The sequence below is a fragment of the Dipodomys merriami genome, unplaced genomic scaffold (assembly GCF_024711535.1).
Source record: "Dipodomys merriami isolate MVZ:Mamm:240054 unplaced genomic scaffold, mDipMer1.0.p SCAF_213, whole genome shotgun sequence".
Classification (NCBI taxonomy): domain Eukaryota; kingdom Metazoa; phylum Chordata; class Mammalia; order Rodentia; family Heteromyidae; genus Dipodomys; species Dipodomys merriami.
Window position 1 is genome coordinate 1,521,826 of NW_027203527.1, and position 12,822 is coordinate 1,534,647.

Below are 12,822 nucleotides of genomic sequence, written 5' to 3' on the forward strand. Positions count from 1 at the left end.
TGATAGGATTCTATTCCTTCTCATTTTTTATGATGATTCTTGTTCATTTTATTTTATTTTATTTTTTTGGGTCCGGTCGTGGGGCCTGAACTCTGGGCCTGGGCGCTGTCCCTCAGCTCTTCAGCTCAAGGCTCTACCACTTGAGCCACAGCACCACTTCCGGCTTTTTTCTTTTTGCTTATGTGGTGCTGAGGAATTGAACCCAGGGCCTCTGGTATGCAAGACATGCGCTCTACCACTGAGCCACTTTCCCAGCCCTCTTGTTCATTTTAAAAAGAAATAATTAGGGGCTGGGAATGTGGCTTAGTGGTAGAGTGCTTGCCCAGCAGACACGAAGCCCTGGGTTCAAGTCCTCAGTATCACATACACAGAAAAAGCCAGAAGTGGTACTGTGGCTAGAGTGGTAGAGTGCTAGCCCTGAGCTTCAAAAAAGCTCAGGGACAGTGCCCAGGCCCTGAGTTCAAGCTCCAGGACTGATACACACACACACACACAAATGACTGAAAAGGCAATAATTGCACTAGGTTGCTTTAGAAAATAATTATTTCCAATTAATTATAATATACACATAAAACTCCACTTAATACATATAGATACACACAGGAAAATGATGCTCTATTTATTGCAATCTGGATTGGAAAAAAAAAACAGACACAAATCTGAGTATAATTACATGATGGAGAATTCTCTGGAGTTGCACTGTGAACTAAAAGATACATGTGGGGATTAGAAGTGTAGTTGAGAAAGTACGAAAGTGGCTTTTTGTGTGTGTGACAGTACTGGTTCATGAACTCAGGATCTGTGTACTCTAGTTTGATTTTCTTGCTCATAGTTAGTGCTTTACCACTTGAGTCAGGCCTCCAGCTAAGCTTTTTACTAGTTAACTGAAGAGAGAGTCTCCAGGATATTTTTTTTTGACCTGGCTAGCTTCAAACCTTGATCCTCACATCTTAGCCCCTGAGCAGCTAGGATTATAGGTATGAACCACTGGTACCCAGCCAGAAATGCCTTTTATATAAGGTAGTTTCAGTATATAAAACTAAGAATGTTTTTACATCTTTTTGTTCAAATCACTAAAGTATTAGATGCAATAAGAAGAAATGGTTGGCAAACTAATACATATATTAGAAAATGTATTTCCTGAATTATGTTATACTTCAAATAGCATTTAAAATCTTGCTATATCATAAGAAAACCTCTAGAAAATATAATTTCTGAATTTTCATCTAGAATTTAAAGCTATCTACTGTATGAGAGAACCTTTGGATTTATAAAAAGAAAGTATTTTAGCTTAACAAAATTACAGATAGTTGAGTCATGGGAAATTTTAGAAAATGGTGATATAAAACTTGGCATAGTTTTTTTACTCAGAGGGTACCTAAAATAGCTTTGTTCTTATAGAAGAAACCATTTCTACAATATACCCAAATAGAATCTTTCTAGTGAAAATGGAACTCTGGAAAGTCTATAGCTGGCAGCCAACTAAGATTGTGAATGAGAAATGGTCTCTAGAGACACTGTTGAGTACTTACTTCCTCTACATGGGACATGAGTATAAGAACTAAAATAGACATGCTTCAGTAAAAGTCAAGTATGTAAAACTCTAAGAACAGCTAAGGTTACTCTAGTATTTTGACAAGACAAAAATAGATCTTCCTTACTTAAGCTTCCTAAATGCCAGAAGTATTAATTTATAGTTACAGAATTATCGATATTTCATTTACATATAACAAGTTATTTGCTATCTGCAAATTAGTGGGCTAGATCTTGCTCAAATCTGTAAAGTTTTCCAACTTAACCAGACTAAAGAGAATTCAAATACTGTCACAAATTTGACTGAGTTTCAGTAGGTCTTACAAAGTCTTCATAGGATTTTTTTTTTACTACTAAACACGTATATTTATGAATAGCATTTTATTTTTTTAAGTTAGGACCACCAAATGTGAACATGCTACCTTACTACACACACCAAAAACAAAGAAAGAAAGAAAGAAAGAAAGAAAGAAAGAAAGAAAGAAAGAAAGAAAGAAAGAAAGAAGATGCAACAAAGTACTTGATGTGATAAAAGACTATTTTTCAAATAATAAAACTGTTTTTAAATGTTGGGGTGTCATTTCTAGGGGGAAATTAGGTGAGATACAAATAAACTAAGCAAATGTAAAGATCACTTGCATGGCTAATGATATCATGGGGTAGGCCATAGCTTCTTAAGTGTTTATACTTAGATCATAGTGTTTAACATATTGTGTTTACTGTAGCAGTTTGAAAGTGATATAGACATATGTAAAACTAAAATCTTAATTCAAGAAGAAAGTCCTATTTTTGCATTATAGGGTGGTTGTTATTAAAAAGAGAAAGTGATAGTTTTACTTGAGACCATTGGAGTTCTAGTACTAGTAGATAACCGTATCAGAGATCCTTTCCAGAGTAATGGGTTATTCCCTTTTCTTTTTGATTATCAGTTTCTTAGATATTAAATTCTCAAGCATCTTCGTAAGATTATATAGCACTGAAAGGAACCAATTAAGCTGAGTGAATTGTGTCATTGTTTAAAAAATGATAGGCATGGTTATGCACATCTGTAATTCTACTAAGAGATGGAAGGAGGATTGCAAGTTCAATGCCAGCCTAGGCTATGTTGTCAGAAAAAAAAACCAAAACACTCATAAAAATTTACTCAGAATACAATGAGTGGTAGATTCTATAAATTATAAAAATAGGTAGTTCTAGAAGAAAATTTGTTTTACACATTAAGAACAAATAGCTAAAGTGAGCTTCCTACTATTTAGTTTGGAAAAATGGGTTTTCTAGATACATGGAAAATACTTAGAAAGGCAGAGAACTGGGAAACAGAATAGTGCATTCTGGGTATTATGAAGAGCTTGTTAATCAATATAAGTGCAAAGAAGTGGATGAGAGTGAGTGTGAAGGGATGTGCTGAGACTAGTTAGATCCTGCTGCTCTAAAGCCTTTGGTATTACTTCTACGTAACAGGAAACTAGTAAACAGCTATAGTAGAGGTGATACATCAACTTACCTCTTTACTCACAGCTCTGTATTTGTCAAAGTTTGGGGGTACTATAATAAGTTGTGGGCAGAGTCTCTTAGCAATAAATCCTGGCATAGCTGCACGAACACCAAACCTCCTTGCATGGTAATTTGAAGTAGACTGAAAGAAAATGGACCACATTGGGAAAAACAAACAAACCTAAATGGACATATTGATCACTGCATTCAACCAGAGACACATTACTAATGTACATTTTTCAATTCAAGGGCATTCTTTTATAGGACATTGTCTTAACCACATTTTGACTTTACCTTGTCATGGTTTTATGATGCCATAACCCTGTCTCACTACTGTCTCTATATTTACAATGTGATACCAGGTATTAAGTAAGTCTATGCTAATAAACTCTTCTCTAAGATAAGCACGATACCAGGCATTAAGTAAGTCTGTGTCAATAAAATATTCTTTAAGATGGGCATGATAGTCTTGAGTGAAGATTGGAAGGTTTGAACAAAAGCAGAGATTCTTAGTTTTGGGGAAAATTAATGATATTCTAAATATACTAGTAAAATATGTTATACTATAATCAAGATTTTAAAACCTTTGCTGTCAAAGTCCAGAAAGTAAATGATCACTTTAGGCTTTGCAGATTATATGGTTTTAGTTGTGATTAGTTCTACTCAACTCTGTTCTTTTATTATGATAGTAATAATACTAACTCTGTCCCAGTAAAATTTATTTACAAAAATAAAGGTGTCAGATCAGATGTAATTCTGACTTATGCCTGTAATTCCAGTTACTCAGAGGGCTGAGATCTGAGGATCAAGGTTGGAAGCCAGCCAAGAACCAGTCAAAAGTTGGGTGCAGTGGTGTGGTTCAAGAAGTATAGCACCAGCCTTCAGTGAAACATTTAAAAGATAGCGCCCATGCTCGGCGTTTAACCCCTAGTCCCAGCACTGTCCCACCCCCCAATAAAAAAAGGTGACAGGACAGACTTGTCCTAAAAGCTACTGTTCGAAATTATCTGGTTTAGAATTCTTTTCTTGGAGGTATTGGTGTTTAACTCAGTACCTCATGTTTTGCCCCTTTATTCCACTCGTTATTTTGAGATAGTTCACTTTTTGCATAGGCCGCTGCCTGGACTACAATCCTCTTATTTAACACTTCGCACCATAGCCAAAATTACAGGTACATGTGTGTCCAGCTACTGGATGAGAACAGGTCTTGTGAACTTTTTGCTTGGGTTGGCCTTGTATTATAATCTTCTTAATCTCAGCCTCTTGAACAGCTAGGATTACAGCTACCACACTTGGCTACATTATTTTTCTTTCTTTTTCAATTAGCTTGAACTCTGGGCCTGGGTGCTGTCCCTAAGCTCTTCAGCTCAAGGCAAATGACTCTGGGTGTTGGTGGCTCACACCTGTAATCCTAGCTACTAAGGAGGCTGAGATCTGAGGATCACGATTCAAAGCCAGCCTGGGCAGGAAGTCCATGAGACCCTTATCTCCAATAAACCACCAGAAAATGGTAAGGGGTGCTGTGGCTCAAGTGATAGAGTGCTAGCCTTGAGCTGAAATGCTGAGGGACAGCATCCAGGTCCAGAGTTCAAGCCCCATGACTGACAAAAAAAAAAAAAAAGTCTCATGATTTTCCTGCCTGGGCTGGCTTTGAACCTTTTTTTTTTTTTTTTTTTTTTTTTTTTTTTTTTTTTTTTTTTTGTCGGTCGTGAGGCTTGAACTCTGGGCCTGGGCGCTGTCCCTCAGCTCTTCAGCTCAAGGCGAGCGCTCTACCACTTGAGCTACAGCGCCACTTCCGGTTTTCTGGTGGTTTATTGGAGATAGGAGTCTCACAGTCTTTCCTGCCCGGGCTGGCTTTGAACCGCGATCCTCAGATCTCAGCCTCCTGAGTAGCTAGAATTACAGGCGTGAGCCACCAGCGCCCGGCTTGGCTTTGAACCTTGATCCTCAGATCTTAGCCTCCTGAGTAGCTAGGATTACAGGTGTAAGCCATTGGAGCCCAGCTTTCTTCAATTATCTTTATCTAGAATACTTTAGAAAAATCTGATATGCAAGGGAAGGATATAATGTCACTCTACCATCCTACTGGATTTGTGACTGGGAAGGTTATTGTCTCTCTGAGTCTGCTATTATTTTAGTCAAAAGAAAATAAATACAGGTGCCTTAAGGTATGTTGAGAGATTTAAATACTGAGTATAGATAAGGCATTTAAAAAATAGTCACCAAACTTAGACCTTAATAAAGACTTCTTTCTTCATGAACCAATAAACTTACTTGAATATGTTAGGAAATTCCCTTTTTGTCTTTTATCTTGACCTACTTACCAACATACTCAGTGATCCTACAGCAATGGGTTTATCCTTCAATTCTGGATTATCCCTCATTTCTACAGCTGCATAGAAAGCATCCATGTCAATATGCACAATGGTATTGTTTAGATTCCGGCTCTGTTCCAACTCCAGTGCAAATCTGTCAACCTTAAACAAAAAAGAAGTAACAGTTTTAGACCATGTAATATTGAAAAAGCATAATAATTTTAAATTATAAGGTATCTATTTGTCTGTCTCTGTCCATCTCTGTACATCCATCCATCCACTTGACCTATGGGTGCATATTCATTGTTGTTTTTGGGTGCATCTGGACATATAATGTATTGATGTTTATTAAGGCTGATTGCTTTTATTCTCACAAATGGTCACTTTCAAATATCTTTTCCTGATAACTCTCCATATGCCCAGGAAGATCACAAGCTTTTTGTTTTTGTTAACAAGGTAATTGAATGAATGAATGAGCTATCACAACTGCTAATATGAACTGATTCTACTACTTTATAATTATGGAGAACTTACTATAACTGCAAGTTTCAATTTAGGTAAAATAACTCCCATTTGAAATAGTAACAAAGGAAATGTACAACAAAAGGTTACACCTGTTTGGCAAATGATGGATGCTATGGGAATAGTAATATATACAACTAAACATGTAGAAACATCTTAGCCTATACAAATACAAACTGAAAACATACACTATGATTTACTTCTTGTAAACTTTAATATGTGTCAAATATAACAATGAAGAATTTAATCTTCAAACAATTTTTGTCTCTAAAGAGAGAAACAATGGGATTGAGAAGAAATGAAAGTGAGTAGAAATAATCAAAGGTGGTAAGAAAGGGGTTTATGTAGTAGATACATTCCCAACTGTTGCTTTCTGTAGGCTTTTCCTGTAATACTATGAATTCACTTTCCCAGCTTACCCACAGATGAGGGTGTCATGTGACAGTTTTTCTTTTTTTTTTTTTTTTTTTTTTTGTTGATCGTAGGGCTTGAACTCTGGGCCTGGGCACTGTCCCTGAGCTCTTCAGCTCAAGGCGAGCGTAGTACCACTTGAGCCACAGCCCGACTTCCGGCTTTTTCTGTGTATGTGGTGCTGAGGAAACGAACCCAGGGCCTCATGCATGTGAGGCAAGCACTCTACCACTGAGCCACCTTCCCAGTCCCCATATGACAGTTTTAATCTCTGTAACATATTAGAAATGGGGAGCTAGGAAAGTAAAATCACAAGTGTTAACTGAACTGAAGAACATGAGGAGCTTGACACAGTGCAAGTTTAATCAATGCAATCACTACTAAAAGGATCAGTGGATAGCTGCATTAACAAAACAATAAAAAAAAAGAGTAAACAGCCTCAAATAAGCAAAGGGGGTGATGCTAGAATGAAACAATTACTATCATGTGGAGATCCTTAGAACAATTCCTTCAAAGATACACAGGCACAAGGGTATGATGTGGCTTTTCCCTCATGCTGGACTTTAACCCTGCCTCTACTTCTACAGTGTTTTCTTCATGGCTTTCCTTCTCAGCATTACTGTGACATCAGCTGTAGGCAAAAACTGCAATTCTCTCTTAGAATTATATTGTATTTGTCTGCAACAGACACACTGAGATGTTCAAGAGGACCTGACCTGTTTAGTCTGCAACTAACTGAAGGACCCCAGGTGCCTTCCTGAGCCTGGAACACCTTTTCTAGCTCTGTCACAGACCTTGAGGTAACTTTTGTAACTTAACTGGTCTCTGTCCTCTGTGCTGTAGAATGTAATGTTCTCTTACTTGTTCTCTTGCTCTTCCCAAGGCCCTTTCTGTATTAGACAGTAAATTGTGAGTTCCTTTGGGAGAAACATTATATCTACCTTAAAATCTTAGCCAGGTGCCAGGAGCTCACACTTGTAATCCTAGCTACTCAGGAAGCTGAGATCTGAGGATCTTGGTTCAAAGCCAGCCCAGGCAGAAAACCAGAAGTGAAGCTATGGCTCAAAGTGGTAGAGCACTAGCCTTGAGCTGATGAGCTCAGAGACAGTGCCTAGGTCCAGAGTTCAAGCCCCACAACCACCACAACCACCACCACCACCACCACCACCAACAACAACAATCTTTCTCTACAAGAGAGGTAGAAGGGGAGATGGAAATTATACTAATGCATTAACTGGTAAAAAAGAAGAGCAGTATTAGAAAATTTTTGGATAAGACTAGTTTCTTACCATGAAACACTGTCCTTAGTAAGTGGAACTTTTCAATTTTACTCAAATTATTCTGATTTAAAAGTTTCTTCTGGGGGGGTCTGAAGACCACCCTATGTGGGGGTCTGCGTCTGGGCAGGGGTGGGCCTCACCACTCACCAGCACTCTCCAGGATGGGCCTCCCAAGAAAGTTTCTTTTAGTGCTTCTATTCAGGGAATTATGAACACATTAAAGAGACTAATAAAAGCAAGAAGAGACTAAAAGCTCATCTATAGTAATCAAAAAAATATGCCTAATACATGCCTAATAATAACAAGGGAGTGGCATCTGGAATATTTTGAGCTGGAGTCATCTGGAGAAAAAAAGATAATAGAAAGCAACCCAAATGGGAAAACAATTGTCCTTCGACTCATATATCAATGTTCTGACAGTCTCCAGCAATCTATTCTTCCTCCTGCTTGTTGCCAGTGTACAGTTGCCAAAAGGAAAACTCCCCACTGCGTGACTCATACATTCCACTTTCCTTTACTATCTGTCATTAGTTACCCTTGTCTGAACCCTTCTCTTTCTACATATACGAGATGCACACCATCAGTGCCTTTTCAACTTTCTTCCCCTAAAGTCTTCATTCACTTTTCTTTTCTTCCAGGCTCTCTCAAAAGAATTTCCAGTTCCAAGCTAAGAAGGTAACATGGACCTTGTTCCTTTTGCTACTGTGGAGATCTGGTGTGTACCATGGGAGTTAAAAATAATGGCTTTGGTTTGGGTATTAGGGCTGCTCATTATTTCCATGGCAGTGGGTAACTTAGCATTACTTTTCTTATTTGTACAAAAGGACTAACTAACCTCAAAAACGTTGTCGAAGGAATTAAAAGAGATACTAATGTAATACACTTAACGAGGGATAAGGTCAGGTGCAAAAATTATTGAGTTTATATATCATCTAAAATGGTAAGTGCTTTCTATATTAACTCATTTGCTGGTCAGAATAATTCCAAGATTATTTTTTCTACTTAATAAAACTCTGAGTCAGACACCTAGTAAATGATACAGCTAGACTAAAAAGCCTATGTTCTTTCTCTTATTTTATGATGCCTCTCCAAAAAATATACATCTATATATCTATATATCTATAATCCATATAGATATAGATATATAGATATATATTTGGTGCTGGTACTGTGGCTTGAACTCAGGGCCTGGGCAATGTCCCTGAGGTTTATTTGCTCAAGGCTAGTGCTCTAACACTTGAGCCACATCCCTTTTTTCAGCTTTTTGATGGTTAATTGGAGATGAGACTCTCATGGGCTGCCTGGGCTGGCTTTGAATCTCAATTCTCTCTCTCTTTTTTTTTTTTTTTGGGTCCGGTCGTGGGGCCTGAACTCTGGGCCTGGGCGCTGTCCCTCAGCTCTTCAGCCCAAGGCTAGCACTCTACCACTTGAGCCACAGCGCCACTTCTGGCTTTTTTCTTACGTGGTGCTAAGGAATTGAACCCAGGGCCTCGAGCATGCAAGGCAATTGCTCTACCACGGAGCCACCTTCCCAGCCCTGAATCTCAATTCTCTTATCTCAGCCTCCTGAGTAGTTAATATTACAGGTGTGAGTCACTAGTGCCTAACCCAAAATAAATTTTTAAGTCTTTAGCAATGAAACAAATTCAAACAAAATTCTAATGATATATCTTAAATCCATACTGTCGTTTACTTGCTAAAACTCTCCATTTCTACTACATTTAGGAGGTTATTTCTGAACTATTTTCATATTAACTTAATGTTTCCTTTGACTACTGAGTTAATCTGAGTAGTTAATGACTGATTTTCTGTGTAGTTACTATTTAGCATAACATAAGATATTTATGTATTTCATATAAGAACTCATGTTATTGTAAGATATTTTAGTGGTTACAACAATGATCATGCCTTTAGGAAGTCAGATGAAAATATAAAATACTGACAGGTTCAGAGTAGATACCCCGGGAGTTCATGTCTACAGAGGTTATTTATCACAGCTTGACTAGCAACAGTTCACACTATTGTCATGTATAATAAAAATCTAGCACATGGAAATTTTATGACTTTAAAGAGAAACACTTTTTCTACTAAAACTTCTCTGGGTCTCTCAGATGTTTTTGACTCCTAAGGACTTCCTCAAATCTCCTCCGGTTTATACAACTTCTTTTAGAGGAAAGGCAACAAATGAGACAATTGAATAATCAACATAAAACACATTTCCTGCCATTCCTCTTGCAAAAGATGCCAGAGAACCTCCCATGAAATAGTCAACTAAAACTGGAACAAAATCTGAAGTTGTGTTACACAATGGAAGGCACTTTCTATCTCTTCAGAATATCTAAGTGTATTGTACCATTAAAATGGACCTTGAAGAATTTTATTAAATATTATAGATCAGTAAAACTTGTCAAAAAAACCCAGAAAACCAAATGCTTATTGAATACAGTCATTTTTAAAGTAATGTTGTTTTGGACAGAATGAATTTTTTTTTTGGTCGGTCTTGGGACTTGAACTCTAGACCTGGGAGCTGTCCTTCAGCTCTTCAGCTCAAGGTGAGTGCTTTACCGCTTGAGCCACAGCGGTTTTCTAGTGGTTTATTGGAGATAAGAGTTTCATGGACTTTCCTGCCGTAGCCAGCTTTGAACTGTAATACTCAGATCTCAGCCTCCTGAGTAGCTAGGATTACAGGCAAGAGCCACCAGCACGCGGTGGACTATTTCTTTTGAATGAACTTAAGACATTATTTTTATCAATCTTAAAAATTTCATTCTAGCCAGGCGCCGGTGGCTCATGCCTGTAATCCTAGCTACTCAGGAGGCTGAGATCTGAGGATCATGGTTCAAAGCCAGCCCGGGCAGGAAAGGCTGTGAGACTCATATAACTCCAATAAACCACCAGAAAACCGGAAGTGGCACTGTAGCTCTAGTGGTAGAGCGCTAGCCTTGAGCTGAAGAGCTGATGGACACCGCTCACGCCCAGAGTTCAAGCCCCATGACCGACCAAAAAAAAAAAAATCCAAGAAAAAAACCAGGTTTTTTTTTTTGTTGTTGTTTTTGCCAGTCCTGGGGCATGAATCCTGGGCACTATCTCTGAGCTTCAAGGCTAGCCCTGTACCACTTGAGCCACAGTGCCACTTCCAGGTTTTTCTATTTATATGGTATTTAGGAATCGAACCCAAGGCTTCATGCATGCTAGGCAAGCTCTCTACCACTAAGCCACATTCCCAGCTCAAGAAATAACAGTTTTAAGGAAGAATTTTAAGAGAATATTAAACTACATATTTATTTATTTTATTTTTTGTGGTATGCTTACGAGGAAAATTACTTGAGCCACATCTTTAGTACCTATATATTTACATTTCAGTAAAATAATATGGTGCTGATATACGTAAAAACTAACTCACCTGACTACATGAGGGTAGTCAGAAACAAACCAAAGTACACAAGAATTTAGTACTTGAAAGGACATTACTTCAATTCAGTGGAAAAAAAACTCATAATACAGTAATTGGAGTTGGGCAAGTTAATTATCATTAGGAAAAATATAATACCAATTAGAGAAAAATATCCTTTACATCTTACATGAAAACAAATTCTAAAATATTGCTCTTTAAAAGAAAGATACTGTTAAGAAAGTAAAACATAAGTTATAGACAGGGAGAAAATAGCTGAAAAAACAACTGATATAGGACTAATAACCAAAACATAGAATTCTAAAAATCAGTCATAAAACAAAACAACCAAACATTTAAAAAGGGGTCCCAAATCTCCTTAATACTGTCACTTCACCAAAGAAGATATTCAGATGAAAGATGGCAAGAACATGAAAAGATGCTTAAAATCCTACATCACTGGGGAAATGCCAATTAAAATGGGATCATATTATACTGTATATCTATTAGAATATCCAAAACCTAGAATACTGACAACAGTAAATGCTGGTTGCACAGAATGTGTAGCAATTCCCACTTGCTGATGGTGGGAATTACTACACATGGTTCAGTCAGGCTGGAAGACAGTTTGGAAGTTTCATGTAAAACTTAGCATTTTCTTACCATAATATTCAGCAATTACAGCTCCTTTGCATTTATTCAAATGAGCTGAAAATTTATTTCCACAAACAGAACTGCACATGGATGTTTATAAATAGTTTATTCATAATTAACCAGACTCAGAAGTAATCAAGATGCCCCTCCTTATGGGAATGGATACATAAAATTGTGGTACATCCAGATGTTGGAGAGCTATTGAGACATAAACAGACATGGAGCCACTCTAAATGAATATTGCTATATTAAAGAAGTAGATCTGAAAGAGGCTACATACTGTCAGATTCCAGCTAGATGGCATTTGGCAAAGGGAACACTCTGGGCATAGTAAAAGGGTTAACATGGAGGGAGGGCAGTTAGCTGAGCACAAAGGACTTTCAGGGCAGTAAAAATACTCTGAATAGTATGATGGTGAATATATAACTTTGCCCAAATTTATAAAATATACAACAACATGAAACTATCAATTTTGAGTGATAATGATATGCCAAAGTAGTTTCATTAATTCTTGTGGGAAGTAATGCTAGTGAGGGAAGTTAGCCTGTAAAGGGGCAAAGGTATAGGAAAAAATCTCATTTTAAAACAGCTCTAAAAATAAAGGTCTTTAAAAATACCATTGGATTTCAAACTTAAAATATATATAGGGATAACGCTGCAAAGTTAAACGATAACATATTGGAAGTAGACTTATAACAAATGGCAAGAAAAGAAATCCTTAATGCATAATAAGATCTTTCAAATCAAGAGAAATGGATATAAACTCTCCTAGAAATGTGGGCATAGGAAATGGCTTTGGACTGACAGTTGAACTTCCAAATGCATTCTCCTTTCTTTCACAGTAACAGCTTTTAGCTGGGCACATGGCCACCTGGCCAGAGAAGATATTTTATAGCTTCTCATCTAACTCTGTGTGGCTCTGTAGCTTAAAGTACTGCCAAAAAATGCAAGTTTTAGTACTGTATATTTTCTTTTCACTTGTTTAAAAGCAAATTACTTGCTTTTAACTTTTCCCCCACTCTGCTTTTACTAGAATATGAAATGAGGATAATTTACGTTTGTCAGGTCCAGGTAAGAATAACACCAGGGGAGGCTACAAGAATAAGATTTAAAGAATTTGCATCTTGAAATTACTATGATAAACAGGGCCAACTCATCAGCTTGAACTATTTACCTATTTATTATATGAGAAAGAAAAAAGATTTTTTTAATGTATGTTATT

At 37.3% G+C, this 12,822-nt stretch overlaps 1 protein-coding gene across 4 annotated transcripts in view; it reads right to left on the minus strand.

Annotated features, from left to right (window-relative positions):
• The window catches only part of LOC138834385 (DNA polymerase kappa-like), a 58,137-nt gene that overhangs the window by 21,687 nt on the left and 23,628 nt on the right, over positions 1–12,822 (minus strand). For all 4 annotated transcript variants that reach the window (XM_070033016.1, XM_070033017.1, XM_070033015.1 and 1 more), the window contains 2 exons: positions 5,352–5,504; positions 3,038–3,169 (listed from right to left, as the gene is read on the minus strand). In XM_070033016.1, coding sequence (XP_069889117.1) covers positions 3,038–3,169; positions 5,352–5,504 — 285 coding nt within the window. The remainder of the gene's footprint in view (positions 1–3,037; positions 3,170–5,351; positions 5,505–12,822) is intronic.